Consider the following 20,872-nt stretch of genomic DNA (forward strand, 5'->3'; position numbering starts at 1 on the left):
AGCTGTCTATCTACAATGTTCTTCTTCAATTATAGATTTCACTCAGATAAATTCACCCGATACGCTCTCTGACTTTAATATCTTTTTTGTCGTGGTGCATGTCCAAAACTGGACACGTTGTAAACTGGCATGACCACTGCATCAGCGCATCATTGTTTTTTACAACCATACTCTGTCCTTGTACGACTAACCTTGTGACATGTCCAGTTAAAATAAACACACAGAAGTCACCTGTAAAGCAATATACCAAAGCATATTGCATTTTATATTGCAAAACCTGTAAACCTGTCTTTATTTATCTATGTTGAAATTGGCATCTTTTTAAAAATGAAACATACCCAATGTCTGTAAAACATGTCCAGTTTTTCCCATTCATCACCTGCTGTATGGATGGTATTCCATTCATGATCTGTGAATTGTCTTTTCATAATTCGGAAAAATTCTGCAACAGAGGTGCTACCTAATAAAGGATAAGAAAATGTCCCAATTATTTCACCATTTATTTGGTAAACAAAGCTAAAATAAAACCTACACAATGACGGAATTTCAAATGGTTTGGCTAAGTTGTAGATGGGTCAGTTAGTTAATTTACAGGCAACACAAAAATTTGAGTTGTGTATTGTGAAGGTTGTCGCCAAAGAATATAGTAGAATATAGATCAGTCACAGATATGGGGAAAGAAATGGCAGATGGAGTTTAATCCGAGCAAGTGCGAGATGTTGTACTTTGGGAGGTCAAATGTGGGGAGAGTTAATGTGGGGAGAGTTAATATCAGGACTCTTAATAGCATTGATGTACAGAGGATCTTGGGGTCCAAGCTCATTACCCCCTGGGAGGCTGGACAAACTGGGATTGTTTTCTCTGGAACTCGAGGCTGAGGGGAGAACAGATAGTTTATAGAATTACAAGTGTAAATGGTCAGACCACCCCGCCACTCATGGTGGAAATGTCAAATACAAGAAGGTGTAGCTTTGTCGGGGGTGGCTGGAATGGGCTGCCGTGGTGGTGGTGAAAATCGATGTGATAGTGACATTTAACAGACTTTTAGCTAGGCTAATCTAGTCCACCGCAGGGTACAGATACAGAATAAAGGGAATGACGTTTTTGTGCAAGATAAAGTCCAATTAAAGAAAGTCCCAGGGTCTCCAATTAGGTAGATGGGAGTTCAGGACTGCTCTCTAGTTGGTGATAGGATAGTTCAGTTGCCTCATAGCATCTGGGAAGAAACTGTCCCTAAATCTGTAGTTATTGATTTGTAGTGATTATAGCATTTTCTACAAGCAAATTACACAAGACCGCAAAAGAAAGACAGCAATTTGAAAGGATAGAACAAAAAAAACATTCCTACATTTTGAACACTATTCACTTCATTAAAAAGACTTATTTGCCATTAATTTAAAAGCTGTATAAAGTAACAAATTGAATGCTGCAGAGCAGCCAGCTCAATGCAATACTTTTTTAACAAGATTTATTAACACAGTATTAACCTGCTCAAAGACGCGAGAGATGCGAGAAGTGTAATAGATGATAATCGCATTATCAGTGTTTATAAGCATCCATTTACAGTGCTCAGATCGAATTATTCAGCATCAAATCCCGGCAGCTTTCCGAAGAACTTTAGTTAGTCAATGAGTCAGAGTTAGAAACAGGCCTTTTTGCCCACTGAGTTCGCCCAACATTGAAGTATCCATTTATACAAATCCCATTTTATTCTCATGTTCTCAACAACTCCGCTCAGCTATTACCACTCACTTACATTGGAGGCAATTTACTCCTCCAATATACAAAGCATTTCACTGCACCTAGCTACATGTGACAATAAAGTATAAATGAATTAAATGCTGTCTGATATGGCTGTCTTTGTGTAGAACCACAAGCGATGGGGGAGATATTAAATAACTACTTCCTATCCTTATTCTACTCAGAAGATCATGGAAGCCAAAGGCATGCAGTTGTGATGTTTTAGATCATATACAAATTGCCAAAGAGGAAGTACTAGTTGTTGGTTTTAAAATGCATTAAAATCCCTAGGGCCTCACAGAGTACATCGCCAGACCTTGGGGGAAGCTACGAAGGAAATTGCGGCAGCCCGAGAGATATTTGCACGGTCAGGCACAAGTGAAGTTCTGGAAGACTGGAAGGTGTCTAACGTAATTATTTAAGGGTGGTAAAGACAAGCCAGGGATGTACACGCCAGTGAGCATGACAGCCGTGGTGGGAACGCTGTTGAAGGAGATTCTTAGCAACAGGATCTACAAGCATTTTGATAAGCATGGACTGATTAGGGATAGTCAGCATGACGTTGTGTGTGGGAAATCACATCTCACAAATCTGAGGTAAGTTAGCTAATTTGATTCAAAATTGGCTTGGAGGAAGTAGTTGCTGAAGATTGCTTATCTGATTGGAAGCCTGTCAGGCTTCCACAATGGTCAATGTTGTTGACCACAAGGGTCAATGTTGGGTCTCCTTTCATTTGTCATATACATTGTTGACGATGTTAGTAAATTTGCAGATTATACCAAAATTGGTAGTATTGTAGACAGTGATGAAAGAATTCGACGTTTATAACAGGATGTAGATCAGTTGGGAAGGTGGCCAAGGAATGGCAATTGGAATTTAACTCTGGCAAGTGTGAAGTGTGCATTTTGGTATGTGAAACCAGGGCAGGACTTGCACAGTAAATGGTAGAGTGCTGAAGAGTGTTGCAGAGCAGATCTGGGAGAACAGGCACATGATTCCCTGAAAATGGCAAGTGGGGTGGACAGTAGAGTGAAGGTAGCATTTGGCATGCTCGCCTTCATTGGGAAGGGTATTAAGTACTGCAAGATGTCATTAAATTGGAATGGGTGCAGACGAGATTCACCAGGATGTTACCCCGGCTTGTGGGCTTGACTACCGAGAGTGGTTGGATAGGCTGGAACTTCTTTCTTTGGAGCATAAGAGGTTGAGGGGTAAGCTTAGAGGTGTACAAGATCATGAAGGGCATGGTAAAATGAATGCTCAGTCTAAAATTCAAGGGCATAGGCATAGATGAGGGGCGAGATTTCAGAGGGACATCAGTCGCAACATGCTCACTCAGAGGGTAGTAAGTATCTGAATGAGTTGCTAATGAAAGCTGTAGAAGTGGATTGAATTATGACTTCTAAGAGCCATTTGGACAGATGGATAAGGTTTAGAGGGCTATGGGCCAAATGGGACCAACCCAATATCCCAACTTGGTCTGCAAGAACAGGGTAGGTTGAAGGGTCTGTTTCTGTGCTGTACAGCTCTATTGCTCTTTCACTGTGTTGCAGCTGGTTTGATTGCAAAGGCTGTATGCTGATATTGATATATATTACCAAGTTATTTATAGAAGCTTTCATAGAAGTACTTACATGAACATTTCAGTGCTGATTTTATGCATGACTGTTTATACAGATGCCTTAAATGTTCTGGATTTACCAGATTACAAGAACACGGGACCACTTTATATTAGAAATTTAATGGCTGGGAATTATAAATAACATTTACCCAAGAGGACATTAAATGAACAAGCAACTTTCATCATCAAAAAAAAAAAAAAAAAAAAAAAAAAAAAAATCACAATAAAAATATCTTGGATAAATATAGTGGCTAATAAAATTCCCCTAACTACTTGGTTAGGCTTGCATGTCAGTCTCACATTCTATTTTTGGTTGCAAAGCAAGTTGTTAACTGTACATTTTTCCTCCCTCGATATGGCATTTTAAATTTGACCGAAGAGAATTTGTCTAAGGCATTTTGAAAAACTGTGAAGTAATGAGCATAAAATACAACAGAAGAGTCCAATCAAGTAGTTAGAATGGTTCATTGAGTAACAAATCTGGAACATAAATATCAGGAAAGTTTGCAATAAGATCCCAGTGCATCAGTCACTGAAAGGAAGCATGCAGGTACAGCAGGCAGTGAAGAAACCAATGGAATGTTGGCCTTCATAACAAGAGTTGAGTATAGGTGCAAAGAGGTCCTTCTGCCGTTGTACAGGGCCCTAGTAAGACCGCACCTGGAGTACTGTGTGCAGTTTTGGTCTCCAAATTTGAGGAAGAATATTCTTGTTATTGAGGGGGTGCAGCGGAGGTTTACTAGGTTAATTCCCAGAATGGCGGGACTGTCGTATGTTGAAAGACTGGAGCGACTAGGCTTGTATACACTGGAATTTAGAAAGATGAGAGGGGATCTTATCGAAACATATAACATTATTAAGGGGTTGGACACGTTAGAGGCAGGAAACATGTTCCCAATGTTGGGGGAGTCCAGAACCAGGGGCCACAGTTTAAGAATAAGGGGTAGGTCATTTAGAACAGAGATGAGGAAAAACTTTTTCAGTCAGAGAGTTGTAAATCGGTGGAACTCTCTGCCTCAGAAGGCAGTGGAGGCCAATTCTCTGAATGCATTCAAGAGAGAGCTAGATAGAGCTCTTAAGAATAGCGTAGTCAGGGGGTACGGGGAGAAGGCAGGAACAGGGTACTGAATTGAGAATGATCAGCCATGATCACATTGAATGGTGGTGCTGGCTCGAAGGGCCGAATGGCCTACTCCTGCACCTATTGTCCATTGAAAAAGGAAAAAAGCAGAATTGATGAAAGTCCCTTTAAAATCCCCAACAAATTTAAACCACGAAAAATAAAATACTATACTGTAGGAGTTGCTCGCCACCGTCAAAACGACTGGCTGTCACCAACTAACAATTATCATACTTAAAAAGGTACTTAGGCTTTAAGTAATTTGGTTTAAAGTGCCATCTTCAATTTGTATGCACAATGAAAGAACAGAAAAATTGAGACCCGATGGAGGGCATTTTTGTTAAGCTAATGGTATGGCTTTTACACCTTGGCCAACTTGTGCAATTGATGGCCAAGTCTGAAGTCATTGAAGCATTTCTTGCCAAATTATTACACTTTAAGCATCTTTGCTACTTTCACAATAATTCTTTTAAAGCAGGAAATTAATTCACAAAATCCTATCCTATCATTAAGGTTGGAGAGAATATATAGTGGCGAGGATAGGGAACTTACAGAAAACAAGTTCAGGATTATGGGGTTTTTCCCACCGGGTGGCACCGTCAGTGATGGCAGCCTCGCCTACTGTCTGTCTTTTTTGTTATTTTTAGTGTGTTTTAAAAAATATGTGTTAATGTTCTCTGGTTTGTTTTATGTGGGGGTGGGGGGAATCTGGGGAAACTTTTTTTCAATCTCTTCCCTTGCCGGAGATGTGATTTTTTTTCTGTATTGTATCTTCGGTCGCTGCAGCCCAACATCATGGAGCTGGCGGCCTTGCTCGAGACTGACTTTGAACACCACTGCGGGGCCGTGGACTTACCATCAGAGCTTGTGATTCCTTGCCTGGGATCGATGCTCCAACTGCGGCCTGTGGATTTGAACATCGAGGAGCTCACAGTATCGGGTAGAGACTGATGTCGGGAAGCTCCAAGCCGCAAGAGGTTCAACCAGCCCCGACTCGGGAGTCTGATTGCCCGGTATGCGGGAGCTTGATCACCCCGATGCGGAGGACTCGACCGCCGGTTGCGGGAGCCAAGATTGCCCGATAACGGAAGGTTCGAGTGCCCCGACCGCGGGAGAACAAAGAAGGGAAGAAGATTGAACTTTTTTTTTGCCTTCCATCACAGTGAGGAATGTGGGAGTAGTCACTGTGGTGGATGTTCATGTTATTTGGGTGTCGTTGCTCTTTATTGGCATGACTGTATGGCAATCTGAATTTCACTGTACCTTAATTGGTACATGTGACAATAAATTCACCCTGAAACCTTGAGATAGTAGAGGGATCAGTGCTGGGACTTCAATTATTTAAGACCTACTCATGATTTGGATCAAGGGACCCAGAGACCTGCAGTCAAATTTGCCGATGTACACCTTGAAGAGGATTCTCCAATCTCCAATGTGATAGAAATAGGTTTAGGTTGCGGGTGATAAGTTGGCAAATTGCATAATAATGTGGGAAAACATGAAGTCGTTTAATCACGAAGGAAGAACGAAAAGCAAAATGATTTAAATGAAGTGAGAATACAAATATGGTTGTAGTTCAAAGAGATCTGGGAGCCCTAGAACATGAAACATAAATGTAGCATGCAGACACAATAAATAAGTAGAGAGGCTCATGTCATACAATTATTACAAGGAGTGCTGGGTAAAAATGTAGGGAAATCTTGATGCTATGTTTCAGGGCATTGGTAAGACCGACCTGGAGTACTTGCACTTAATATTTAAAAGTTAGAATATACTTGCATTGCAAACTACAAACGTTTAAGGATTAATTCTCATAATAAGAAGCCGATGAATACATAGAAGTTGAACAGGATGTCCAAAATCCAAGAATCTGGATGAATAAGATCTTATCAATCTTAAGATTATAATATCTTTAAAATTCTGAGGGAAATGACGGGATGGAAACCGACGGAATATTTTCTGTTCTGGTGTATCTAGCACATGGAAACAGTTTCAAAATAAGGAATTGCCCATTTAAGACAGGTGACAAATAATTTCTGAGGTTCATGACTCTTTAGAACTCTCCAAGCCAGGGAGCAGTACAGACAATTATTGAGTATATTCAAAGTGGAGATGGCAAATATGTGAAGTAAAATGGAGTCATAGGATGCATAGAAAGAATGGGAGTGTAGCATTCAGTTTTGGATCATCCGCAACCTTAAAAGGTTCAGTGGACTCTTGTTTCTGCTTCTCATCAATAGAAGTCTGCGTGTTTAACTCATAAGCAACATCACAAATTTATAAAGTGAAGAGCAACCATTCGTCCCAGCAGAAATTCCTTGACATTGAATGACAGTAGTTTTATACAAGTTTTGTTTTGTAAGCATGAGACAATTTGAAATTGATTCAATACTCATCAGACCCATTTGACATTCTACTCTCAAAAGCTCAAAGCATTATTCACGGAGGAGCAGGATTTATCTCGTGCCTCATCCCTCAACCAACTGTGCCAAAAGAGGGTATTTCCTCCTCTACCTCATTATCATTTGAGAGACAATGCTGCACGCAGGTCTCGGCCTAATTTCCTCATGTTACCCCAGTCACTACGCAAAGATAATTCTCCAGTTGTGAAGCACCATGGTTCTTAAATTATATTTTTTACTTCTTACAATTATGAAGTTTTTATTCCAACAACCTACATATTTGAATCCTCCTTTGAGAAGTTATTGAACAGTGCTAAATCTGTCCTCCTGAAATTAATTCTGAATCAGAGCAAATATTGTAGTATTCAATCCACAATAAATCTGATAGGGAACGCGTTACAATTGGCCCCATTCCACGTCATGCCATTTAATCAAGATCCTGATTTATTCTGAAGATTACCTAAAGCTGCCCTTTGTGATCGTGGCAGCTTCAATGCATTCTGATAAGAACACGGTTTGACTGCAGCTCCACTGTCTATAATTCAGTCAGACAATTAAGAATTGAATGAGTTACTGCATTAAACCATACCAAGATTTATTGCTCCTTAAATAGCTTAAGAACATACTCACCGACCAGCAATAAATAGTCTTTGGAAGCATGGCCAATGCCAATATTGCCTCACTGAAATCTCCACCCCAAACTGCAGCATCATCTGTGCTAATTTCTGGGGACTGTATGCATGACTTCTGAGACGAAGCAAGGTGACAAAGGACAAACTAATATTCTTTCACAACCAAATATCCACATCCCTAAATTCCATTTAACATTGATATATGTGACTCTCCTTCCATCCCCGTAAATGTTACACCTCCAATCCATCAAACAATCACATCTAATTTTGGTGACTACAATTTGTGCCTGACTTCCCATTACTATCTCCGATAGACAGATATGAAGACCAACAGTCAACACAATGAAGCCCATCTGTTTTTGGCTTGTAAAGGAAAATGTATCAGATTCAATATAGAGTTTGATATGCTGATTGCAGAAGGATTTCTGGCAGGCGATTTGACTATGTTAACCCTGACTGAATTATGCACTCTGTCTTTTGCACAAATTTGATGGTATAGTGTTACGATAAGAATATCGGATTGGTTCAGAGATCTTAAATTGGGCAAAAAAAAATTGGTCCAAACTAGTCACACAAAGAAAAGACAAACTTTAGAATACGTCAAGTGCCATGCACTAGGCATCTGGACTATATTCCAACCCATGCAATGAACGTGGATATCACTGATCTGTTGGCAAAACCAAGCTCCCGTTAGGCAATAATAGTGGGAAAGCCTGTCTGTATTATCATGCCAAGAAATAGCTTAGGGCCGAGTACATGAAATCACTCCTCAATTCTGCAGCTGCTGCTTGAATGTACAGCTGACTCAAGTTTTGCATGACCTTGAAACTTATTCTGATTTCTCTCGGTAGCAAGCTATTTGATAAGCATTGCCACCCACAATGCAAATTAAGTGAAGATCAGTGATGCAGTGGAGTGGAGAGCAATGAGGGTTTCGGGACTGGAGGATGCCATGGAAAGTGAGACAAGCCCACAAGAGGCATTTATCAGATTGAGAATTTTTCCAATGGACCAAAGTTGAAGGCAAAGAGTATCCTTTCAATCAGTGAAAGATCTTGGTTTTCTATTATTGTCAAAATGCAATTCAAAACTCAATTTTAAAATCTTGCCATGATATACAAAAACAAAAGTTCAATGATTGAACCATTTTCCTTCAGTACAAGAGATCAACTTTGTTCTTCTTGTCACCACATCTCTTATGTCTCCTCGATGCTTCGACAACCAGAAATGGACACAAAGCAAGGTTATATAACTAGACACTTTGCTTGTGACTGCCTCTGACCTATCTTCCATTGCTGTGGTTACATTATTTAACATTCTGGTGGCTTTGTTGGTTGCTGCTCTGCACCAAGTAGAATTATTAATCGTCAGGTTGCACAGATTCCTTAGCCGCTCTCAACCAGTTTTTATGCATTTCAATTTTGTATAGTTTACTACAATGAAGAATGGTGACATTTAGAACCGTAACAATGAATGAGAAGTCTGATGAGTAGTAAGCCTCGCAGAATATTGCAATTTGTATTTTGTGGATCTAATCACAACTGCAGCTCAGAAGCACCATCTTGTGGAATTTGTTCATAATTACTGTGAGGGAATACATTTCATGCAAACTTAGATTTTAATTGTAACAGTGACCTCCTCACGTGTTGAAATGTCAGTTAATTGAAACTATTCAGCGGGTAGTCCATAGAGCTCAGAAGACGATCGGAACACAGCTACCAGCCTTGGAGGCCATCTACAACACACGATGCCTCAGAAAAGCCACCAGCATTCACAAAGGCTCCTCACACCCCTGCAATAGTCTGTTTGAACTTCTACCATCGGGCAGACGCTACAAGGCCTTCTACGCCCGCACCTCCAGACACAGGAGCAGCTTCATCCCCAGGCCCATAGCTGCCATGAACTGTCCTGCTGAGCCGGATGGTCACATCGCACAGTGAACCGGCACAGATCTACTTGCACTTCATTCTGTTTTAAAACTGTTTCTAATTTGTTTCATTGGGTTGTTTAAATTAATACTGATTAGCTAATTAATTTATTGCATCGTATGGGAGGCGCATTCCCAATCTCGTTGTACCCCTGTACAATGACAATAACGATATATTGTATTGTATTGTATTTTCAAGCTGGTCAAGTGTAATGGCCATTGCTGCAACTTCACGAAGCAAGTAGTGAATATATAGGGATTTCCTGGGTTATGAATGGCCCAATTTACAATAAATTGACTTTACACAAATTGTCCCATCCATTTTTAAAGCATTTTATGAGACAATACAAGTTGATTTATCCCAGGAGGGAAATTGACCTGCCAACAGTCATATAAAAACCACAAAATACATGAAACATTAAATTAAAGTGACAAGTGGAAAGGCTTGGGGGATGTGCAAAGATTGCGGAAGTGGGGGGGGTCAGTCTCAGTCTCACACACGGCAGGAGGGGGAGGAAATGTAAAGTTAGATAGTCACAGGGAAGAAGGATCTCCTGTGGCGTTCTGCTTTGCATCTTGGTGGAATCAGTCTGTTGCTGCAGGTATTCCACAAGTTGACCAGTATGTCATGGAGGGGGTGAGCTGTATTGTCCAGGATGTTCCGCAGTTTGAGGAGCATCCTCCCCTCCAAGATCACTTCCATGAATCCAATTCCGCCCCAAGGACGGAGCCAGCCTGCCCGATGAGTTTGTTGATCCTATTGGCATCCGGAGCCTTTGCCCTGCTACCCCAGCACACGGCAGCGAAGATGGCACTGGCTACCACCGATTGGTAGAACATCTGCAGCATCTTACTGCAGAAGTTGTAGGAGCAAAGCCTTCTCAAAAACAGCTGGCTCTGTCTCTTCTTGTACAGGGCCTCAGCGTTCCTGGACCAGTTCAGTTTACTGTCCAGGTACAACCCAAAGTATTTGCACTCCCTAGTAAACTGCACATCCACACCATTGACGGAGACAGGGGTGTTCCTCTCCTCCTAAAGTCCACCACCAACTCATTGGTCTTGTCGGTGTTGAGCTGCAGGCGATTCAGCCTATACCACTCAACAAAGTCGTTGACTACACCTCTGTATTCAGCTTCCTTCCCCTCACTGATGCAGCCCACAATTTCAGGGTCATCTGAAAACTTCTGCAGGTGGCAGGAGTGTAGATGGTAAATAGGAAGGGCGAGAGGATCGTCCCATGTTGCTCACCACCATGCTCGAGACATCGTTCTGTTGCCTGACATATTGTGGTCGTCCAGTCAGGTAGTTGGTGATCCAGGACACCATAGAGCATCCACCTGCATCTTCATCAGTTTGCTCCCAAGCGTGTTTAAAGCACCGAAGTAAAAAATCATGACTTTCACAATGCTTCCCGGCTTACCCAGGTGAGCATAGGAACGATGGAGCAGATGGATGATGGCATCCTCAACCCCATCTTTGATTGGTAAACGAACTGCAGTGGGTCCAGGTAGGGTTTAACCAGAGGTCGCAGGTGAGTGAGCACCTCCAGGGACTTCATGATGTGTGAAGTCAGCACCACCGGTCTATAGTGATTGGAGGAGCTAGGGCTTGGCCTCTTTGGTACAGGAAACAGGCAGAATGCCTTCCACATCCAGGCTCAGGCTGAAGATATGCTGGAGTACTCCACACAACTGGCTGACACACGCCTTGAGTACCCTGGGGCTGACACCTTCGGGAACCGTGGCTTTGCCTGGGCGGAGTCTGCTCAGCTCCTTCCTCACCTGCTCAGCCTTGATGGTCAGGCTTGACAAAGAAAGGGCAGAGGAAGTGGACCAGGGGGATTGAGGGGGAGAGTCTGTCAGGGCGAGGGTGGGCATAGGTCAGACCATCAAAATCTATTAAAAAACAGGTTTAGCTCGTTGGCCCATTCCTGAAGGCCCTCTTCTTCTGGTTGAGATGGGCCTTTATGTCACTGGTGACCCAGGGCTTGTTGTTGGGGAAAGAGTGTACAGTCTCCTCAGAGACAACATTATCCACACAGAACTTTATGTAGCTGGTAACACAGTTCGCAAGTCCATCAAGGTCCTCTCCACTACAGAGTGCATCCCTCTTTGTGACCTCAAAACAACCCTTTAGAGCATTATTGGCCTCTTGTGACCACCTCCTCACTGACTGTGTGGTCACAGGCAGCCTGTGGACCATTGGTTTCTACCTGGGTAGGAGGTAAACCAGGTTGCGGTTGGATCTTCCCAGTGGCGGAAGAGCAATGGAGCCGCAAGCCTCTTTAACATTGGCATATAGCAGGTCCAATGTTTTCTTATCCCTGGTGCGACAGTCAACAAACTGGGTGACAGTGGGTTGGGTAGTGTCCAAAGTCATGTGGTTGAAATTTCCTGAGATTGCAATGAAAGCACTCGGGTGCTGTGTCTGGAGTCTCACGGTGACCGTGTGGATGACATCACATGCGCGTAGCGGGTCGGTGACGGATGAATGTAAACAGCCATCATAATGGCGTGTGAGAATTCCCTGGGCATATAGTGTGGACGGTGATGCACAGCCCTCAGTTCAATGTCCGGGCTACATACACGCTCCTTAACAGTGATGTGACCAGGGTTGCACAATTTGTTGTTAACGAGAGTAGCAAGTCCCCCACCTTTACACTTGCCACTCTCTCTGCAGTTCCTGTCCGCCTGAACAGTCTGAAAGCTGTCCACACTCGCGCTGAACTCAGGGATGTCCTCGTGTAGCCATGTCTCCATGAAACACATCGGTAATAATAATAATTTGTTTCATGGTATTTGTTAATGAATGATAGATTATGTATTCCATTAGTTTAATTATGGGTAGCATTAGGGTTATTATTCAATGAAATGAAAGAGCTGTATTGAATATATGTAGAAATATACAATTCTTGTAGCTGTAGAAAATAGACGGTGAAATCAGCTAGGGGATAGTTCTAAGGAACAGAACCCTTGTGTAAATTAGGGACTGCCTGTACACACAACAGAAACTAACCCTGGAAATGCCCCAGAGATCTGGCAATGCTGATATTAGTGCATCATACTCACTTTTATAAAACCAAATCACTAAAATTGCAACGAGATAACATTTTTATATTGGCTGCTCCAAGCGACCGGAATGAATACAGCTTGCAGTGGCATGGAGCGGCGGTAAAGAACATTGTCATATTGTCTGGCAAGACCAACACCTGCATCTCCAACCCAATGCCATTGCTAGGTAATGACTAACACTTAAAAAATAAATTTGGACAGGCAGGGTACAGGATGGTGTCTAAAACGTGGCAACTCTTGTGTACTGACCTAGTGTGGTCTATCGTCTTACACTCTTATACTTAGTATGACCGTGCCTAACGTGTAGTAGGATTGTCACTAAACTGTATGCAAAACGTCACTGTAGGTGGTACATATGTAGAAAGTAGCATTGAACCATCCATTACTTACTGTGTTTTAGTCATATTTATTGTCGTAATGAATTCAAAATACAAGCAGAGGGCTACAAGGCAGCACTCATGGAAATGTATGGGCCTGGGCAAGTTGGGCTGAAGAGCCTATTTCTGTGCGGTATGACTATGACTATGATAAACCAGGTTCATTCCACTTTTACTTAAAATATGTAGTATACGTCATCATGCTATTGCTGCCGTTTTTCTATTAAAATTCTTGAGCAACCTAGAAAAATGTTGTAAGTTTTTCTTTCCCATTGAAAAATAATACTCTTTGAACTCAAAAAGACTCAGTCACCATTACTGGACAGGGCATAAGCTAGAGAGAATGGAAAAGATACTCAGGGCTGCCTAAGGAAATGATGCAAAGACCATTCACTAAATATTTTCTGCCCGCTTGGAAGAAATCAGGAGAAAGTATAGAGCATTTCTACATGCATGAATGAATTGATAGATATTCTTCCTTAATCCAAGTTTTATTTCTCTACTCTTAGCTACTATGAACTAACAATCTATTTATCTTGAGACAATATCTCAATTTTTCTTACCTGGAAAGTCAGTCTTCATGATATCCACACCAACTTGCAAAATAGGTTCTGCTGCCAAAACAGTATAATCTCCTTGATGTGAAATATTAAAGTTAAAATTTGGGATGATGTTGAGGACAGGAATGGCAAGAAACGGTTTTCCTTTAATCGTCCGTTTTAGCTGGATTTCATTCCAGGAAATCTTCATCTTTTCAGCAATTAACTTCCTGATCATGAGTCGTCCACTCTTTAAAAGAAATTGAAGAGGAACTGAGTCAGTGATGCAAGAATGGAAAGTTGAGACTGTTCAATTGTACAGATATTTGCAACAGTGCAATCAATTCAAATCACAATGAATGGATCTGGTAAGGACAGTATCTGGTCCAGCTTTAATGCTTCAACTGTCTGCTGACATTTGCTCTGCAAACTCATCTCAGTGACAACACAGACAATTTACCAAAAACCTATCAACATCTACAGAACAATATCTAGAAAAATGTTCTTTGTGATCACATTTTTCTTTTTAATTCCAGACGATGGCTCCAAACGCTATGTCAATAATTTTATCACGTAATGATTGCTCCACTGAAATGCTGATATCCCTTGATTTTGAAAATGCTGAAATAGTTATATTCTCAACTGACTTTATTCTATTCAAAATACAGTGCTAGCTCTGTAATTGAAATATTGCTGGATATGAGGGTGGTAATTCTGTGACATTCCTTGCCACGGATAGCTTTGGAGGTCATCATAAGGTCATATGTGATAGGAGCAGAATTAGGCCATTCAGCCGATCAAGTCTACTCCACCATTCAATCATGGCTGATCTATCTCTTTCCCCTAAACCCCATTCTCCTGTCTTCCCATAAACCCTGACACCCGTTATTGTATATTTTTAAAGCATAGAATGACAGGTTCTTGATTAGTGTGTCAAAGATTATGGGGAGAAGGCAGGAGAATAGGGTTGAGATGGTGAGATAGATCAGGCAGGATTGAATGGCTGAATAGTCCAATTCTGCTCCTATGACTTAAGAACTTACGAATGAACATGTTTGTAATGTATGCCTTGAAGGACTAAAAATAAAAGACTAATATTCATTACGATAGATGAAGCATCTTTAGTATTCTTGTTACACTACACTATTTCATTTTCAGTTTTAAATAAGCACCAGGCCAATCAAAATTGCTTTGTTGATTTAAAATATTACGCTGCCTGTTGTGCCAAGAATCCTGAAAGTTAATTAATAATACACAGGAGGTCCGTGTCATATAAACATTATTAAGAACCTAAGAGGTTTAATTACCTTTTTTCCCCCTCTAGGCAACATGCGTTTGAACCTAGTTTCTCTTAAATGAAAAATTTACATCAACTATTCACATTGACTAACTTGTACAATATCAGCATTTTGTTTGCTTAGGCACATTAATACGACATAAGCTTCCAATTTGCTGGGGTAATTGCTCTCAAATTACCAACTATCCACATTATATTTGAAACTCAATGAGGCAGTACAGTGATCAATTTTAGTTTAATCATTCAAGGGGGAGATATATTTAATAGAGTAGTCACTCAGATTTCCTATGTAGATCCTTGGCAAGAAAACTAAGCAGATCTAGCCTATGGAAGGCGATCTTGAAGTATAGAAAAATTGGAAGGATAAACGCTGAGATTACATTTTCCCTCTTGGGTTATGGACAATCTCACATTAAGGTGTTGCTGCTTTAAGTTGTAGGTTGAACGGTAGAATGGGGCGCCAGGACATCTACTCTTCGAACCAGTGCTCTTGCAAGCATGTACAGCGCCGCCGAGTACGCCGCCCCAGCATGGTGCCGCAGCTCTCATACTAGCAGGCTAGGCGCCACCCTCAACGACATCACTGCGGATCATCACTGGCTGCCTACGCCCTACTCCGACAGATCTCCTGCTGGTGCTCGCAGGTATTGCACCCGCCAAGCTTCGCAGAGAGTTCTTCACTCATAGACTGGTGTGCAAGGCCCCATCGGACGCCAAACATCTTTTGCACCACCTCGCCCAGGATTCACAGCAACTGGGACTTGAACGCCTGTCATGCAGCGACCCTCTATGGCTCCGGTTTCAACATACTAGGAGCATGGAGAACCAGCTGGGAACAGAGATCTCGACCTCCTCAATTCAATTGTCGCACCGAACACCACAGCCCCATCCGGCTCGGACATGCCCCGCAAAGAGTGAGTCGCCCTGAACCGGCTCCGCACAGGGTCAGCCGGTTCAATGCCAACATGCATCGTTGGGGGTTGCGTTCATCAGCAGCCTGCGTGTGTGGAGCAGACCAGCAAACAGCGCAGCACGTCATTTTCGACTGCACCGTCCCCCGTCCCCATGGTGGAGGGGTAGACCTCACAGCCCTTGACAACAGCACATTGCAATGGCTACAGCACCTGGACGGTGTTACATAATTTCTGCTGCCTCAAACGCAAGAAGAGGTTGTAGGTTAAAGTAAATTTCTTCCAAGAATTATGAACGTTGGAAATGTCTAACCCAATGGTTGAGTCATCGAATATATTCAAGATGGAGATAGATTTTAGGATTATAGGGAAATCATGGATTGTGGGAAACAAGTAAGAAAGTAGAGTTTCGGCCAAATGTTCTTACAGGAAAAATATATGTTATTACAATAAAAACAGAAAAAGTTGGAAATACTCCATAGGTCAGGCAGATCTGTCAGTTAACATTTCACATTGAAGATTTTGGATGAAGTGACCAATATCAGGGTTAGAGCTCCAGATGTATGCGTTAAAACATGGAAGTTTAAAATGTCCAAGAAATTAGACGCCATTGCATTTGCCCATACATTCTATTTGCTACACTATAACAGAATCCAGCAGCATAAAAAGATGTCAAGAATAAGTTCAATGATCCTGTAAAAACTGGTGCGCTTAAGCTATTTTACTTTAAAATTATGTATTTTTAATTATATTTAAATTATTTTAATCTCTTTGATTTTAAATGCCTCTGACTGGCAGCAAACCAACAAAGTTTGAAAAAACAAAGTGCTGAAGTAGCTCAGCAGGGCAGGCAGCATCCCTGGAGAACATAGTGGGTTATCTCTAACAACCCCGCTCCCATCTCCTCTTCCTCCCCACACCCCCTTTTCTTCCCCGCCCGGACCTGTGCACCACCTGGACTTTGGGCTAGCTCTTTAGCCCTAAAGGCTAAATCTAATTCTTTTGAAAACATCCAGTGAATTGGCATCCACTGCCTTCTGTGGCAGAGAATTCCACAGATTCACAACTCTCTGGGTGAAAAAGTTTTCCCTCATCTCAGTCCTAAATGCCGTATTCTTAAACTGTGACATCTGGTTCTGGACTCCCCCAACACGGGGAACATCTTTTCCTGCTTCTAGCCTGTCCAATCAGAATACTTCAGAACATTTTACTCACCAATAGGCACTGATTTTAAAGAGAAATGCAATTTTATGGAAACGCATACTCTGTCAATACTCAATTTCTTACAATGAGTTCGGTATCTTGATAAGCGCAAGGAATCATGGGATTTGTCAAGGATCATTCGGGATAAACAAAGAGCGTTGCTAGCGAACTTAATGGCTAAACGGCCTGTCCCACTCAGGCGATTTTTTAGGCGACTGTCAAAGTCGTAGCAGATCGCCAACATTTTCTTTTACCCTACGACAACGCCGAGTCAGGTCTATACAAGTCACTTTTTTTGTTTGATTACACCGTCTTCGGAAACATCGCGAAATTCCCACACTTATCAATGCTTCTCCGGCGTCCTAATTTTCGTTAAAATCACTGACAAGTCTGTATAAGAAAATAACTGCAGATGCTGGTACAAATCGACGGTATTTATTCACAAAATGCTGGAGTAACTCAGCAGGTCAGGCAGCATCTCAGGAGAGAAGGAATGGGTGACGTTTTGGGTCGAGACCCTTCTTCAGACTGATGTCAGGGGGGCGGGACAAAGGAAGGATATAGGTGGAGACAGGAAGATAGAGGGAGATCTGGGAAGGGGTAGGGGAAGAGAGGGACAGAGGAACTATCTAAAGTTGGAATTATTTGAGAGTTTTGAAATATAACATCTTGCCCGGGTTACTTGATAACCAAGCTTTACGGGAACAAGGCATAAACTGGATTGACTTCCAGTTTACTAATAGCAGTATTAAGAAATTTAATTTTAAAGTGGATTAAATGGATTTTTGTGCAGAGTGTGGGCATTCTTTGAAAATGTACGGGAGATGCATATCTGGTTTCTGGGTTGCATATCTGGGTTGGGAGCCTACTTTAAATGTAATCGCTGATGGCCATAAACATCGCAAAATTCCCACTTACCTGACCGTCAAACTGTCGTCTCCAATCTACCTGTCAAATGTCCTGACGGTAAATAAATTGATTAAACACAAGTATTTTATGGTATCTATGCATGCTTGTTGACTTCTGATTGAGTTCTGCATGTACATGTGTAAGTAAAGTTGTGGAGTACAAAACTTAGTCACGAGTCTTCTGACTAATCATGTCTCTTCTGATTCCCATTACATTAGATAATTATAATCAGCATTTGACATTCTAATTTTCAGTTATAATCTTGTGATTGTATAAATTAGTTCAATATACTTGCACTAATTTCTTTTGCATTGTAACTTGTACCGTATGTAATGGACGTGCTTACAGATTGTGATTTGATAAGATCCACGCAGCCAAAACAGATAATAAATAAATGCCCAGCACTGAGATGCATTCTCAACTGCACAGAAATATTTATAGAATGACCACGGCATCTACAGTTACAGGCTTTGACATGGTCCGACAACAAGAAACACAACACTGTGAAACTATTGGTTCCAATTGCCCCAAACGGCATGATCACATTCTTATCAAAAGCTTGGTGTGGGCGATCATCTGAGACACACATTGTTAGGAAGAGTGGATTTTGAACTTAGTTGATCCTGGCGATTGCATAATGGCGGATAGAGGATTTCCCATACAAGATGACTTGATGTTTTGCCAAGCCTATTCCCCTTCCCAGTGGTGGTTATCAGTAAATGATCAGAGAAAAAGTCATGTTGAACGGGCCACAGGTCATTGAAAGTGGTTTAACATCCTGAGAAACACTTTACCGAAGTGGGCTAGCAAGCGACCAAGGTAAAGCCAATTAAACCATCAAAATCACCGTAGTTTTGTAGCAATGAACCATAAATACACCTAGTTAATAGTTTTGAAAGTAGTATTTTCTTAACGCGACAAAGCAAAACTGGAAAATACGTATGAAACGCAGGTCTGTATACAGTAGCTCAACTGGCGAACGTTTATCCTGAATGACCTATGACCTGGTCATGAGCAGTTGCAATACCGAACTCACTTATAGATTATTATCCAGCAACAGGACAATTCAAAACCATTAGCATTGTACTATACCACTTAAAAACCACTTCAATTTTCATAGAATTTTCAATAACTAAGAAAGAGATTTTAACCTTGATGTCTAGTGTGTTTTATCAGAAAAACGGCTAGGTTATGTCCCAATGTTATCTGCATGTTAACACTTCATGAGAAAGAAATATACTGCCACAAAAGATAGCATAGTTGCTATAAATCCAAAATAACAATAGAATATGTTGGGAAATACTGTTTGGAAGCAGGTCAAGCAGTATCTCTAGCAAGAGAAACAAAATGAACATAAATAACCTGTCATTAGACCTCTTTTACATGGGTGAGACGAAGCATCGACTAAGTTACCGTTTAGAAGAACACTTGTGCTTGGTCCACATAGGCCAGCCAGTTCTCCATGTTACTGACCATTTTAACTGAAAGGAAGCATGCAGGTACAGCAGGCAGTGAAGAAAGCCAATGGAATGTTGGCCTTCATAACAAGAGGAGTTGAGTATAGGAGCAAAGAGGTCCTTCTGCAGTTGTACAGGGCCCTAGTGAGACCGCACCTGGAGTACTGTGTGCAGTTTTGGTCTCCAAATTTGAGGAAGGATATTCTTGTTATTGAGGGCGTGCAGCGTAGGTTTACCAGGTTAATTCCCGGAATGGCGGGACTATCATATGTTGAAAGACTGGAGCGACTAGGCTTGTATACACTGGAATTTAGAAGGATGAGAGGAGATCTTATCGAAACGTATAAGATTATTAAGGGGTTGGACACGTTAGAGGCAGGAAACATGTTCCCAATGTTGGGGGAGTCCAGAACAAGGGGCCACAGTTTAAGAATAAGGGGTCGGCCATTTAGAACTGAGATGAGGAAAAACTTTTTCAGTCAGAGAGTTGTGAATCTGTGGAATTCTTTGCCTCAGAAGGCAGTGAAGGCCAATTCTCTGAATGCATTCAAGAGAGCGCTGGATAGAGCTCTTAAGGAAAGCGGAGTCAAGGGGTATGGGGAGAAGGCAGGAATGGGGTACTGATTGAGAATGATCAGCCATGATCACATTGAATGGCGGTGCTGGCTCGAAGGGCCAAATGGCCTCCTCCTGCACCTATTGTCTAACTCCTCTTTCCCATATTGTCCTTTCTGAACTGGGCCTCCACAATTGCCAGTATGCAGCCACATGCAACTGGAAGAACATCATCTTATTGTTTGCTTGGGTAACTTACAACCCAACAGAATGAACATTAAATTTTCCACTTTTAGGTGGCTGAACCCAACCACCCACTTTCCACCCCCTTCCTTGTGCCCCACCTGGATGGGCACCCCTTTCTCCCATTATGCCGCAACATTCCCCTTCCTCCTCTCGGAGGCTGTGACCGCTCTGCTGGTCCGGCAAAACGGATAATCCAGAAAAGGCGAAGCTAAGACACAAAATGCTGGAGTAACTCAGCGGGACAGGCAGCATCTCCGGAGAGAAGGAATGGGCGATGTTTCAGGTCGAGACCCTTCTTCAGACTGAGATCAGGGGAGAGGGAGATGATAAGGAGGTATTAGGTGTGAAAGCAGGACAAAGGGCATGGAGATCAAGGAGGACGTCAGAGAGCAGGAGGAATCGCAGCGAGAGTGGATATTGCTGAACCCCCTTCGGAGGGAGGAGGAGAACTTCTTCCTCTGGAACCCAGGCAGTGTGCCGGAAAATCGGTAGTGGACCTGTGTGTGGTTACCATGGCGGCCTTGGCGTCTTTGGCGAAGATAAAGCGGCCGATGCGCTCCCTCTCCTCGTCCTGCACACAGCGAGCCGCCAGCAACCACTCGGAGCAGTGGGGCCGCCAGGAGCCGTAGCCGAAAGCCCAGCGCACGCCCTCCATCCTGCAGCCGAGCCCCGCCGCCTCCTTGCACAGTTTCATGCACCCCCAACCCCCATTAACGGAGAGGAGCGGCCGGCCATTCGCCCCGCTACAGCCGCCGGCTGCTCCAGGCGCCGCTCGCTCACTCTCCCTCCCAGCACTGTTCCGGAAGGTTCGCTGCCCGCAGACCAATGAGGAGGCGGAGGCGAGGGTGGGCGGTACAACGCCCTC

General features: G+C 42.4%; 1 protein-coding gene across 1 annotated transcript in view; it reads right to left on the reverse strand.

The window, feature by feature from the left end:
- aasdhppt (aminoadipate-semialdehyde dehydrogenase-phosphopantetheinyl transferase) overlaps positions 1-20,813 on the reverse strand; it is a 38,726-nt gene extending 17,913 nt beyond the window's left edge. Inside the window, exons 1-3 of the mRNA XM_078402505.1 lie at positions 20,519-20,813; positions 13,454-13,679; positions 339-460 (exon numbers count right to left, since the gene is read on the reverse strand). Of these exons, the coding sequence (XP_078258631.1) occupies positions 339-460; positions 13,454-13,679; positions 20,519-20,701 (531 nt within the window). The 5' untranslated portion in view covers positions 20,702-20,813. The remainder of the gene's footprint in view (positions 1-338; positions 461-13,453; positions 13,680-20,518) is intronic.
- Positions 20,814-20,872: the final 59 nt, after the last annotated feature.

This window comes from Rhinoraja longicauda, chromosome 7 (genome assembly GCF_053455715.1).
Source record: "Rhinoraja longicauda isolate Sanriku21f chromosome 7, sRhiLon1.1, whole genome shotgun sequence".
NCBI classification, from domain to species: Eukaryota; Metazoa; Chordata; class Chondrichthyes; order Rajiformes; family Arhynchobatidae; genus Rhinoraja; species Rhinoraja longicauda.